The following is a 14370-nucleotide window of genomic DNA, read 5'->3' as shown; positions in this document are numbered from 1 at the left end:
CCACATACTGACACGCAGGGGTACTGCTAAGCAAAACTTTCCGGATCCAGTCCGACGCCTGGGGATATTCTAAGGTAAGGAACCTATCACTAACGTGTCTCTTTCAGCTAGCTTCCTAACTTGATCCAATACATTTGGCAACATGGGTAGGAATTGGTTCCTTGTTTGGATAGACAGCAAGGTTTCTAATAGAAAACATGATTGGGGTTTTTCTTCCTCCAAATGCACTCCATAAGTGTCTGCTGCTTTCTTTATGACTTGGTTGTACATTCCAATGTCATCTAGTGGGGAAGGCCTCAATGGATATGTATCCACCACTTCTTCTGGTGATTCGGTGTCGAGATCTTTCCATTGCAGGTCTTGAGCCTCCGAGGTCACCGAACCCTCGTAGGTTTGCTCCTCTTCGTCCCCCTTGTCATCTTCTAAGATGTATTCCTCTTCTTCCTGTACGTAGAGTGGTTCGGGAGTTGTGGGCAGCTGCAGCTCCCCGACCTCTTTTTCGACATTGGTCGAAACTTTCGGTGGAATCTTGAATTGTAAAAAATTTTTTTCAAAAATGTTCTTGCGTTGCAAGATACTAGTCTTTTCTGCCTCGAGCCTCTGTTTCTTCTTTTCCATCTCGGACACGTGAGTTTCGGAATCAAGACTTTCCGCCTTTTTTTTTGTGCTTGACTATGCCGTTGGAGTGGTCTACGTCTATTTTGACCTCTCTCTTTTCTACGTCAAAGCGTCCTTTTCTTGGCTGCCTTTCGATGTCTTCGTTTTTTCGAGGGTTTTTGCTGTCTCGGAGTCCTTGTCTATGGAACCACCGATCTGTTTGTCTTTGGACGACTTTGAGTCACTTCTTCATGGCTGAACCTATCTTTTTCGAGGTTGACGGTTCTCTTACCTCCTTTGGAGACTTCTTCTCGACCTCTACGACTGCGGAGTCTGTGTCCTCTTCGACTTCAGGTCCTTCGGCGACATTGTCCTCCTCTTCGCTGGAGAGGCCCATGTCTCAAAGCGATGGAGGCGGGCCAAGCCCCTGCATGTTATAGTTAGCTCTTCTCTGCCTCTCTCGTACCCTCAAAGTCTTTGGGGTGAATACCGAGCATGTGTTGCAGTCAGCGATTCGGTGATCCAGCTGCTGGCAAAGGTTGCTGATCTTTTTGTGCGTATTTGTGATGACAACTGTCGCAGAACTTTAAAGGTGTCTTGTCCATTACTGTGCACATGGAGCCCCCTTGTATGCGCATTCTTCGTGTTGTCGAAGTTTTTTTTCTCTTCTTTGCCTCACTTCAGCTCCTAGGAACGAAGTTCGGTACGTCGAAGAAAAAACAAGTTACTTACCTGTACACTGTAGTTCTCCAGTATTGATATCTTTCATAGATTCACTTGCTTGTATCTTCCCCATCATCATGGTGGGAGTCTCATGGTAAGGGAAATAAATAGCAGTTAAAGAAAAAACTGCATAGATAACTATAGACTTTGGCATCCCAGTATCATCATTATGTGGACCAAATGCCTGCAATGAGGCGCCAACCTTGAGATCACACTCCCCAGAAAAGCCACCCTACCTCAATTTCCAGCCCATAGTGTGAGCCAAGGAAGTAATCAGAGATAAAAGGTGGTCTACCTGAGAAACGGGGAGGCAGGAGGGTCACATGTGAATCTATGAAAGGTATCAACACTGGAAAACCACAGTGTACAGGTAAGTAACTTGTTTTTTCTCTAGTATTGAATCGGTCATAGATTCACATGCTTGTATCAGAATAGAAAGCAGTATTCTTGCAAGGAAGCGTTTCCAGGATAGCACCTTTTTTTCTCTCAGGCTCAGCTTCCTTATTGCGAGGTTTATATATCCTCTATTAGATAGAACCGATTGTATGTTCCAGCATGCATCCTAATGCAACATATTACATAAAAATCAAAGACATACAGTGAAAAATATCCAATGTAACATTTAGGAAAAAACATTAACAAGAAAAATAGCAATGTTTTAGAAATTGTAAGGAAAAAACCTTAATGATACAGGTGACTTAGCACAGCTTGTCCCACCGCTGAATCTGCTTTCCAAGCTGGGTCCAGACAGTAGTGCTTGGTAAAAGTGTGGACATTCTTCCACGTTGCGGCTCTGCAAATATCCGGAAGTGACACTTTCACAAACAATGCGGCTGAAGTTGCCATTTTACTGGTTGAGTGAACTCCAACAGTCGAGTGTAAAGGACATTCTTTTGGGACAATATAATGGCTGAGGTTATCCATCTGGATATGCTAGTCCTTGACAAAGCCAAACCTTTCCTGGGGCCAGAAAATGCTATTAACTTACTTGTCTTTCTAAAGGACTTTGTCTTATCAATATAAAATGTAAACACCTCTTGACATTAATGTGTGCAAACATTTTTCTGCTGCAGAAGATGGGACTTTCGGAATGAATTTAGGGTTCGTTTGTAAAATCACCTGGTCTGATTTGAACTGAAGAAAGGCTTTGTGATGGAAAAAGTCTGAATCTCACTGACCCTTCTAGCTGATGTCAGAGCCAGGAGTAAAGCTACCTTCCAAGATACAAACTGCAGCTCAGCTTTGTGAATCGGTTCAAAAGGTGGTTTCATGAGTTGTGCCAAGACTGGGTTAAGCTGCCATGGTACTGATGGATGTCTAATTGGAGGGAAAACTCTCAACAATCCTTTCAAGAATTCCTTTATCGCTCTTTGTGACCAAAGAGATGGATAATTTGGTCTCCTGCGACATCTTGAAATGGCAGCAAGATGCACTTTGACAGATGCAGGAGAAAAGCCTGCCTTGGCTAGATGTAATAAAGAAGAAAGAACTTGCTCTGGAGAAGAGTGTAAGGGGGTGAAGAGATTGTGTCAAACATCATTGGCAAAACCTTTTTCACTTCGCCACATCAGTTTTATTTGTGGAAATTGCACGAGAGTGGGAGAGGATATATCGGCATTCATCATTAATGTTCAAGGACTGAAATTCATGCTCATGAGGTTCCATGCCGACAAGTTCAGCAAGGCCAACTGGGGATAAAGAACTGGGCCCCTGTTCATGAAAATCTTGGATTTAAAGAAACTGCACTCTGGGAGTCACAGGTGAAGGAGCTCCGAGAACCAGAATGGTCTCGCCCATGCCGAGGCTATCAGAATTAAATGGCAAGGTTCGGATCTAATTTCTCGGAGCACCTTTGGGATCAGCGGAAATGGGGAAAAGCATATGTGAACATCCCTGTCCAACGAAGCTGAAGAGCATTCCCCCAAGCTCCTAGCTGAGGGAATCTGCTTGCATTTGTTCTTGTTTCGATTGGCAAACAGGTCCAGAGCTGGAGTGCCCCATAGGCGAAATATTCAAATAAGTTGATCCCGATTCAGTTCCAATGCGTGACAAACACTTGCTGATCTGCTCTTATGCTGTGTATTCCGGGAACATGTTGAACCTGCAGAGAGATATTGTGTACTAGAAGCCATTTCCTAATTTCTTGAGCTTGCGCTGATAGGGGCTTTGATCTTGTCCCCCCTACCCCTGTTTTATTAGAAAAAACATTTTGTTGTGCTGTCTGTTCCGACTAATACTGGTGAATCGTGAATACTGGGGAGAAAGGCTTGGAGGCCCAAGAACACCACTTTTAGCTCCAATAAGTTGATATGTAATTGAGCCTCGTTTGCTCCAGTGTCCTTGAATTTCCAGGTCTAGGAGGTGCGCTCCCCATCCTTGTAATGAGGCGTCTGTTGTCATTATATAACTGGGATATTGAGGCTCGAAGATTAGCCCTTCTGATAAGTTCTGTCTTTTTCCCCACCATGACCGCGCTTCCAGGGGCGGATTGGCAAGGCGGGCATTCGGGAATGGGCCGAAGGGACGGTGCCTCAGTGCGCCGTTTTTTTCTCTCCCCCGTCCCAGTCCACAGAGAGTGGACTAGGAAAGGGGAGAAAAAAAAATGGCCCACAGAGTGCACGGAGACAGCGACTGAGAAAATGAAAGCAGCCTCGCTGTGCGGCCAGACAGCGATTGTCAGCTGTGGGCTCTCCTTCACCCCTACCCTGCCAAGCAATCAAGCTGAGGCTGGGTTGGGGAGGGGTGATTGTTTGCAATAATCGGCCTCCCTGGGGGCCAGGTGTTTCTCAGGCCTTTGAGCCATTTGCACCTCGGCCCCCCGGGGCCCATGCAGCCCAGAAACGGTGTTAGTCTTAACACCTCGCCCACAGCCCCTCACATTCAGGGCATAGTGGGCGAGGAAGAATGGGTCTTGCTGTGGGGGCCTGGTGATGCTTGGAATTTTTTTGTTTTATTTATTTATGCGATTTTATATAGCGCTGACTTTACCCGAAGGTGTCAGAGCGCTTCACACTAGGAACAGCAATAATACATGAGGAGAAAATTATAAGTGGAAAAATTACAAAAGCAAACGTTAAGTTACATGAATCAAAAGTGACAATAGTGAGCAACCAAAATACAAGAGGAGCAAACAATACATTACAGGAGGAAAAAGAGATATGTGTGCAGGTTATAAAAGCGTACAAAATACAAGTAGAGGTATAATACTGCAATTAATGGCAGACACTCCAGCACAAGAACAAACGTTACGTAGGTAATGGTGGCACTTGTACAAGTATCCAATGCAAACAAAAGTGAGAGGTAGCAAACAGTGTGTTACAAGAGAAAAGTGACTTGTGCAAGTTACAAAAGAGTACCATACACAGGTACAAGGGTAATACTACAGTAAATGGTAAATACTCAAACTGCCAGAACACACTGGGAAGGCACTTCCCATGCACCAGCTTCACCTCAGCCTCCCCCCTGGCTACCTGGCTACCTTGGATGACCCAGAAAGCTGTGTTTTGTGCTCCCCTGCCAGGACATTTTCCCAAGGCCTGGAGGGTTGATTTATTTACTAATTGCAGGGGCCTTACCTCTGTTCATGTGCTCCTGAGCTGAAGGTCTGGGGAGGGCTGAGTAGGTTAATAATAGCAGGGGCTTTGCTGCTTTTCAGGTGCTCCTGTGCTGGAGGGCTGGAATAATTTTGTGACACAAAGGGGCCTTGCTATTTTTTTAGTTGCTCAGCATGTAGGCCATTGTCACCTTGGCCCTGTGTCGTGTGCAAGAACAGTATCCTCCCACTTTCAGTCCTTGTCTGTGCAAATGGTGTTTCATGAAAGGGCACGCCCCTTGGATGTGGGCCACGCCCCTTGGATGTGGGCCACGCCCCTTGAATGTGGGCCACGCCCCTTGAATGTGGGCCACTTTTTTCGTCAGTGCCCGGGCCGAATTGTGATCCCAATCCGACCCTGCGCGCTTCCTCTATTTGAGGATTGATGAGGATCCGATCCTCGAAGGAACCTTGATGTTGTACCCATTAAAGGTCTAGAAGTTCTTGTAGAGGCCACATGTGAAATAGAAAATTTGGAACTAAGGGGATGCAGGATGACATCACCCCCAACAAGGATTTGAATATCCTTGATGAAGTGGACTTTCTTTTCTTTAGTTATGAAGTCGGTTTCAAAATCTCTCGGATGTGTTCCTCTGAAGGGTACGCTTTTGCTTCGCTGGTTTGCAATAAGGGTCCTAGAAATTGAAGAGACTGGGATGGAATTAGAGAGGAATTTTCAATTTTTATCTGTAACCCCAGAAAATGGAGGAAGTTTATGCAACTTTCCAAGGATTCTCAAGTGTCTTGGTACGATGAGCCCTTCATCAACCAATCGTCCAGATATGGATATATATGATGACCTTGCTGCCTCAGATATGCTGCAACTGGCAGCATGCATGTCGTTAACACTCTTGGCGCGCATCGGAGACCGAAGGGTAACACTGAATAGGTAGTGGCGCCCTGCCACCATCAATCTGAGATACCGTCTGTGTCGTACGTGGATTGGAATATGGAAGTATGCATCTAATAGATCTAAAGATGTCATATATTCTCCTCTGCTCAGCATCATCAGAATTTCTTAATCTGCTTGTTGCAGTGAACCTAATGCCCATGCAGTGTCTGTATCTTTTTTAATACCCTGCAGGGCATCATCAACCAAAATAAATGTTCTCCATTGAAGGGTATGTCGACTATCTTGGACTGTACTTTCGGCCTGAATGAGGTAGCTTTAAGCCATCCCTGCCTGCGAAGCGCTATGGCTCCTGCCATTTGTCTGAAAGCCATTGCTGATATATCCATGACTATGTCTATGGATTCTGAGGCTGCTCTAGCCCAGTCTTGTAAAATGACTGCATCCGCTTCTTTCTTGTCCTCTGGTAGATGTGATCAAAGAGGAGCTATATCCGACCACATTTGCCGGTTGAAGCAGCTAATTATGGCGATCGCATTTGATGCTTTGATAGAGGCTGCTGCCATGACTACAAAGCGTTTGCCTGTTCAATCAAGTTTTCTGCCTTCTTTGTCAGGAGGAGCTGAACATGTAGCCAATGGATTTTTTGATAGTCTTTGTCCAGCTTGCATCACCACAGACTCTGTTTGGGGATGACCAATAAGACATGCCGGAGAAGACTCAGGAGCCCGGTACTTCTTTTCTATTCTGGGAACCAAGGCTGCGACAGAAGATGGGATTCCTCATAATTTTCAATCCCTCCTCCCATATATAATTTACCATGGGGATTGTCCTTAATTGATTTTCTAGAAGATTCTTTGAAATCATATAGGAAACCCTTTGTTTCCTTAACCGGAAGAGGAAGATCAAACCTCTTATTAGTTTTTTCCATGAGCTTGTGGAACCCTAGGATGTCCTCTGGTGGAGATGTCGCCGGAGAGGGTGACTGCGATGGAGAAGAAGGGATAATGTATTGGTCCCATTCGTCGCCCACATGATTGTCTTGGACCAGTTCTCCTTCCTCAGGTTGGTCTTCAACCTCTTTTTCAGCTAACTCATCTCTGATGGTAGTGACCCTTGGAGTGCGCACCTTCTGCACTGGAGGCGGAGGTTGCGCAATCGGACCTGCGCAATCGGACCTGCGCAACAGGTTGAAGCGTCCAAGGAAGAGGCTTTAGCGTCAGTCAACCGACGATAGTAATCGTTGATCATGCTCCTGAGATCAGATACCAGTGATATTGGCATGGACACAGACTCTTCTCTGACACTAGGAGCGTTGTCCTCCTCCTCCTCCTCCTCCTCCTCAGTCGTAGTATTGTTGAAAAGACTTAAATCTTTTCCAATCGGAGAGTGGTTGATCTTTAAAAGAGAAATCCTCCTGCACTTTCTTGATATTCCTCCTCATCAGTGTCCTGACTTTTAATTTTCAGCTGTGAGGGACTGTATGCAACCCCATATGGACTTTCCACTTCAGACTCCTGCATCTCAAGAAGATTTGACGGAGGCAGCGGAGAAATTTTTGTCCAAGAAGTAAATCCGGAATTGCCTGATCTCTGACGTCGTGCCCGTCGACGGGGGAGACCTCCTAATAGAGATCTTCATCAGTGATCTTTTCATTGGAGATTTAAAAGTCATCTTCGACGGAGCGACTGTCGAAGAAATCGAGGATGGTGTCAAAAAAGTAGTTATCGACGGTGTCGACTCCGTACCAGTCGTCAACAGTGTTGTCAACAGCTCAACCGTCGACTGTCGTCTTTGCCGTCGACGAGGCTGTTGTTGTTGTAACTGTCATCGTCGACGCCTTTGTTGACTAAATGGTCGTAGAAACTCTTAACTTCGTCGCCGAATCCGACGACGGAGCCCTTGTCTCTGAGGACTTTTTGAAAGGAGTATGAGGCAGTGAGGAGGAAGACTACTCCTTTTCCTTAGACTTACTGATTTTTTGCTTTTTTTTTAAAAAGTCAGATTTATATATAAGGCCCTCCTTTACGTTTTGAGGAGTGAGCCTTAGAATCATCCTCTGAGTCAGATCCTGAAGTGGCCTTTTTCTTTTGGAGCCACAACAACAAATGTGCCTCTCTATCCTTAAGTGTCTTTGCTGAAAATGTCCTACAATGTTTGCACTCCTTAGAGACGTGCTTAGGATGGAGGCAGTATAAACAATCCTTGTGGGGGTCCTCAGAGAAGAGCCAGGCCTTCTCACAAGATCTTTAGGGTCTGCACAGTCTCTTTTAGAGCTTTCAGACATTTTGAAGTAATCTTGAAGAAAGACAACACCTCAGTTCCAGAAGGAAATGCTGCAAGATCCAGGTCAAAAGTTCAACCAAGGGAACAACTGAGCAAAGTTCAGGGAGACTCCTTCTTACATTACAGAGGTTGGAAATCTGAGGTATGAGGGTTCTGCTGGGGAGTGTGATCTTAGGGCTGGCGTCTCATTGGCTGGCATTTGGTACACATAATGAGGATACTGGGATACCAAAGTTTATAGTTATCTATGGTATCTATGCAGTTTTTTCTTTTACGGCTATTTATTTCCTTTACCGTGAGACTCCCACAATGACGACGGGGAAGATACAAGCATGTGAATCTATGAAAGATTCAATACTGGAGAACCTTTTCTTGTATTCTGTAGACTTTTTTCGTTATTTTCGTCGATTCTTCTCTCCAATTTTTCTGGAGCTCCTTCTGTATCGATCCTGACCCAACAGCGGAAAAAAAGAATCTGAAGATGGCGAACAAAGGTGGGAGCTTCCGGGGGAAGCACGTCAACGTCACAGGAGGACAACAAATGGTGGTATGTTGATGCCCACCAACAACAAAATAAAAGGGAAACAATATTACAATTCTGTACCCAACCACTAGATGGTGGAATAATGCACAGCATGTGAATCCAGAAAAGATTCACGCTGCAAAACAACGTACTGGCACAATAGTAAGAAGTTACTGATTCAGAGAAAACAGGAAAGGACACCAAAATGTATTAAACTAATAACTGACTGCAAAGAGGAGTATCACTTGGTGGTCTCTGCCAAAGATCAGGGAGGCGGCTAGACTGATGAGAATATCATTTAAATATATTCAAAACGTAAATAATTGCACAGAAACTACCAACAGTGTCTTCTGCATTCAAATTCAGACTTAACATGTAGGTTTTCATTGTTATATAAAATATTACTCAACAGTAATATTAAAAAAACATTCAGTGCAATTAATTTTCCCTAATTACTTCACAATAGCAATATTGTTGTCTCATATTGAATTTACTTACCAGAGGACTGGGATTCGCTGCTGAGTGATATCGTACCAACAATTGCTGGATACAAAATTAGATGGGGAGAATCATGAGCGACTCTGCACAACAAATTACAAATGCTTTGGCGAACATACACTTCAGGGTGATTTAGACGAGAGAAAAGCTGTGGGATAATACCTGGTGGAAAAAGAAGACAACTCCTTATTAAGCACTGGGACACAATCATTACAAGTATTCTGGTAATCTGAAAGTTTGAAAGAATAAGATTTTAAACAAAAGAAAGACTACATGGCTGGCATCACAATTGTGCACAGTGGAGACTTTTGAAGCATGATTAATAAACAAACAACAAAAAAGGCAGCCAACTCCATCCAGCACCCTGTTTATGGCCTACTCATGACCACTGGACTTTAACTCCAGTTATCCTCGTGGGGACTTTCTTGTATTGATCTGTTCCAGTCCTTTTACCAATGTCTTTAAAACAAAATTGATACATATTCACAAATGGTTTAACCTTGATTTGTAAATTACTGCAACGTATATAGTTTCACTCGGATAATCCATAATTTTAGAATATACATCTCCATTTTTATATTCGAACATTATTAACTTGGGAATATTAATATGGAAGGTGGTAGAGCATGAATGGTGCTGGAGGAAGGATGGTGGAGGTTAAGAGCAGAGAGAGAACGAGAGAAAGTTTCAAGTCCATTTACTAAGCACAATTTTTCTACAGTCCAAAGTTGATATAACGCTAGCCGAACATATCTAATTAAAAAACACCTCTCCTGCACTGCATTACAAGGGCTAACTCGGGAGGTGACTCAATGCATAGATGTATATCTCTTTGAAGATCAAAGTAATTGTTTTGTAGCATTAGGTCTGATGAAAAGGTTAGTTACTAGTAGGAGTAGTTTTACAGACTAAAGTCTTTCTGGATGCACATGATGCATGTTATTCTGCCATCTAGTGGCTGGGTTTGGAATTGGGTCATTTTTCCCTTTGGGCGTGGACCACTAGGTGGGGATATTCATAAACTCTTATATCAGAAGCAAGTCCACGGTTGCAATATTCCGATTTGTTTTCCCCCTTTCTGGCAACCAGTACTGTTCCTTGGGGCTTATTAACCTACGTGATGCTTCGCTCACACGTCTCATGTGGAGGTTAAAGGGTCACAGGCGAATACAGAAAGTCTGTAAAACTATTCCAACACGTAAGTAGCCTTTTAATTTTGCAGTGTAGACCTTTTTTAGATTAACAGACTTTGATGGGATGGGGTGGACATCAGGTTTCAGCAAATATTTGGATATTTCTACCTCAACAAGTAAAGTATTCCAATTTAGTTTAATCCTAGTAAAATCTTTGTTTCCATCTCATTTCAGACTTAGAAAAGGGTGCTTTCCCAATTATTTAAATATATTTTGAAATATTTGTTCGTATCATTCACAAGCTATTTAAATATTCTGTGCCTGCTCGGTTGTGAACAGTTCACTTTACAGAACTTTGCTGTCCAAAAAAAAAAAAAAAGAAAAGTAAATACTAATCTCCCTGATAAAGTATCGAGCAATTTATAAGACATAAGCTGACATTTAACTTCGTTCTTTGAATGAACAGCAAATGCGACAAAGTAAACAAGACAGAAAGGTATCTTTAGTGCTCATGCACTTTAATGAACAGAACACACTCTTTCCCAGCTGAAACTCTTGCAAGACCAGGACAGCAGGCCCTAAGAATATATAGCCTTGATAAAGTCTCACTCCCCATGGAGAAAGGGCAAGTACATTTCTCGAGGCCTGTGTATTTGTTTGTATTGTTCTTGCAATGTGAGAGCTTGTAATTCACTGATTCTTCGTAGTGATGAACAAGTTACTTACCTTCAGTAACGATATATCTGGAAGAAACAGTAGTTAGTATTAGATTCCTTACCTTAGAATATCGCGAGGCGTCAGACTGGATCAGGAAACTTTTGCGTAGCAGTACGCATGCGCGTCGGTAGGTGTCGTCTGCGGCTCCGCGTCCGTCATCGGCGTCGTTTGCGCCGGGATGACGTCGCCGGAGTACTTACACGCCATCCTCGCGCGCTGACGTCAGTTCTTATACACAGCTTTTCTGCGCCAAAAAACGCAGAGCCAGGATAAAAACCAACACTGGTGCCATGAAACTAGGGCCCTGAAAGGGGATGACCTTAACCCTAGATATCGGTTTGCAGAACGGGGAGGATGGGTGGGGCGGTAAGGAATCTAATACTAACTACTGTTTCATCCACATATATTGTTACCGAAGAAAAGTAACTTGTTCATCTGAAAGAAACAGGTTAGTATTAGATTTGTTACCTTAGAATAGACACCCCAGCAATACCAACCCCGGTGGTCGGTCTGCGAACCAATAATCACACCAGAAAGTCCTGGAGGACGGAAGGGCCAAAGAAGCCATCCCTCCGGACTTGGCTGTCCGGGCAATAATGTCTTGCAAATGTGTGCAGCGAGGCCCACGTAGCTGCCTAGCAAATGTCCTGCAAGGGCACTCCTCGGCCCAAGGCAGTAGTAGTAGCCATGGCTCGAGTGGAATGAGCCCTCAGCCCAACAGGGGGTTCCTTCTTAGCCAAGGAGTAGCACGCCTGGATACACAATATGATCCACCACGAGATGGTCCGCTTTTCCCTTCTTAGCGCCCACGTAACCGACAAAGAGTTGGTCATCCACCCGGAACTGGCGTGTGCGATCCAGATAGAAAGAGAGCGCACATTTGGGTCCAGACGGTGGAGCTTCTCTTCTTCTCTTGAGGGATGCGGAGGCGGAAAGAAGGTGGGCAAGGTGATGGATTGCCCGATGTGGAAGGCTGTGACTACCTTGGGCAAGAAAGAGGGCCTTGTCCGCAACACAACCTTGTCCGGATGGACCGAAAGGAAGGGAGGTTTACAGGATAGAGCCTGGAGCTCACTCACTCTCCTGGCAGAGGTGATGGCTACCAGGAAGGCAGTCTTCAATGTAAGAAGGCGGAGAGGACAGTTGTGAAGTGGCTCTAAGGGAGCACACATCAGAAAAGTAAGAACCAAGTTCAAGTCCCACTGAGGCATCACAAAGGGAACAGGAGGGAACGTATGTGTGATGCCTTTCAAGAATAGATTAACAATAGGGGACTTGAACAAAGAAGGTTGATCAGGCAGCCTCAAAAAGGCTGAAAGAGCAGAAAGGTAGCCCTTGATAGTGCCCAGAGCAGAGCCCTGCTGGGCAAGAGAAAGAAGGAAGAGAAGAACCTCAGAAAGAGGGGCAGAGAGAGGATCCACAGCCTTTGCTGTGCACCATGCCACAAATCTGTTCCACCTGCAGGCGTATACCGACTTTGTGGAGGGACGCCTGGCTGCCAGAATGATGTTACAGACTTCAGGAGGCAAGTCAAATGGCCTCAACTGTCGCCGCTCAATCTCCAAGCATGGAGGTGGAGACTGGACAGGTTCCGGTGGAGGACCGTCCCCTGCTGCTGCGACAGAAGGTCCTCCTGAAGAGGCAGACAAACCGGGGGATCGACTGACATACGCTCCGGATACTAGTACTTTCGTGCCCAGTCCGGAGCCACAAGAATGACTTGTGCCCAGTCGCGCTTGATCTTCTTCAGCACTCTGGGCAGAAGTGGTATAGGCGGAAAGGTGTACAACAGACCGCAACTCCACTCGCGACGAAAAGCGTCTCCGAGCGAGTGCCGCCTTGGAAATTCCAACGCGCAGAACTGATGACATTGCGCGTTCTCTTCGGTGGCGAATAGATCTAACCAAGGCTCTCCCCACTGCTGAAAGAGGCCTTGCTCCACGTCCGAGATCAGACGCCATTCGTGATCCATCATGCACCGGCGGCTGAGTTAGTCCGCCCTGGTGTTCAAAAAACCTGCCAGGTGTTGAACCACCAGGCTCACACCCTGATATTACAGCCACTGCCAGAGGCACAGAGCCTCCTGGGAAAGGGTCCACGACCCTACCCCGCCTTGTTTGTTGCAGTACCACATGGCGGTGGTGTTGTCCGTGAACACCTGCACTACACTCCCGTTGACAGAGGAGAGGAATGCCTTCAGTGCAAGACAAATCACCCGCAGCTCCAAAAGGTTGATATGGAGCCGGGACTCAGCCGGAGACCAGAGGCCTCTGATCTCCGCCTCTCCCACGTGGCCTCCCCAGCCCTGGAGGGACGCGTCCATCACAACTACGTGCTCCGGTTGGGGAAGAGAGAGGGATCTGCCGCTGACCAGCAGTGCCCTCCGAGATCAGGACATGGTCGGACAGGTTGCCCTGATGCTGGGCCCACTGAAACTTCAGGTCCCACTGCAGAGCCTGCATCCGCCAACGGGCGTGATGCACCAGAATGATGCAGGAAGCCAGCAGCCCCAGTAGCCGCAGCGTCAACCTGACCGAAACTCGGGATATAAAGGCTGAAAGATTGGAATCAGAGCCTGTATATCCCGAACCGCTGCACGGGTGGGTAAACCCGAAACTGCGCCGAGTCGAGAACCGCTCCGATGAAAAGGAGCTTCTGAGAGGGGCACAGGTCTGACTTCGGCACTATGATGGAGAACCCCAGCTGGTGCAAGAGGTCTGCCGTTGTCTGGAGGTGGCTGACAACTGTCTGGGGCGAGCGCGCCTTCAACAACCAGTCGTCGAGGTAGGGGAAGACTGAAACCCCTACCCTGCGCAGATGAGCTGCGACCACCGCCATCACCTTGGTGAACACCCGTGGGGGCGCTGGTAAGGCCGAAGGGGAGCACGGTAAACTGAAAGTGCTCGTGTCCTACCATGAACCGCAGGTAGCGCCGGTGGGCCGGCAGGATGGGGATGTGGAAATAAGCGTCCTGCAAGTCCAACACTACCATCCAGTCTCCTGGGTCTAGGGCAGCTAAGACCTGAGCCAGAGTCAGCATTTTGAACTTCTCCTTCCGGAGGAAGCCGTTGACGTTCCGTAGATCCAAGATAGGGCGTAGGCCCCCTTTGCCCTTCTTGGGTACCAGAAAGTAGTGGGAGTAGCAACCACATCCTACTTCTGGCCCAGGAACGCGCTTGATGGCCCCCTTGGCCAAGAGGGCGGAAACTTCCTCCTGCAGAAGCTGCTAATGATCCCCCGATACGCGGTGGTGTTGCGGTGGCATGGCTTGAGGGGTCGTCTCGAAGGGGAGGGAGTAGCTCCTTCGGACGATCTGCAGCACCCACCTGTCCGAAGTGACAGTGCGCCAGTGAGAGTGGTGATGGCGAACCCTGCCCCGAACTGGCGTCACATGGGCCGAAAAGCACGGACTAGGACGGTTTTGAGGCGGATGCTGTGGGGGAGGGTGTGG

At 46.4% G+C, this 14370-nt stretch overlaps 1 protein-coding gene across 1 annotated transcript in view; it reads right to left on the bottom strand.

Moving 5' to 3' along the window:
• SMG1 (SMG1 nonsense mediated mRNA decay associated PI3K related kinase) overlaps nucleotides 1-14370 on the bottom strand; it is a 1828328-nt gene that overhangs the window by 780971 nt on the left and 1032987 nt on the right. Inside the window, exon 36 of the mRNA XM_086940872.1 lies at nucleotides 9070-9231. Coding sequence (XP_086796998.1) covers nucleotides 9070-9231 — 162 coding nt within the window. The remainder of the gene's footprint in view (nucleotides 1-9069; nucleotides 9232-14370) is intronic.

This window comes from Lissotriton vulgaris, chromosome 10 (assembly GCF_964263255.1).
Source record: "Lissotriton vulgaris chromosome 10, aLisVul1.2, whole genome shotgun sequence".
In the NCBI taxonomy this organism is placed as follows: Eukaryota; Metazoa; Chordata; class Amphibia; order Caudata; family Salamandridae; genus Lissotriton; species Lissotriton vulgaris.
Note: the sequence above shows the minus strand (reverse complement) of the source record. Positions and strands in the feature narration are given on the sequence as shown.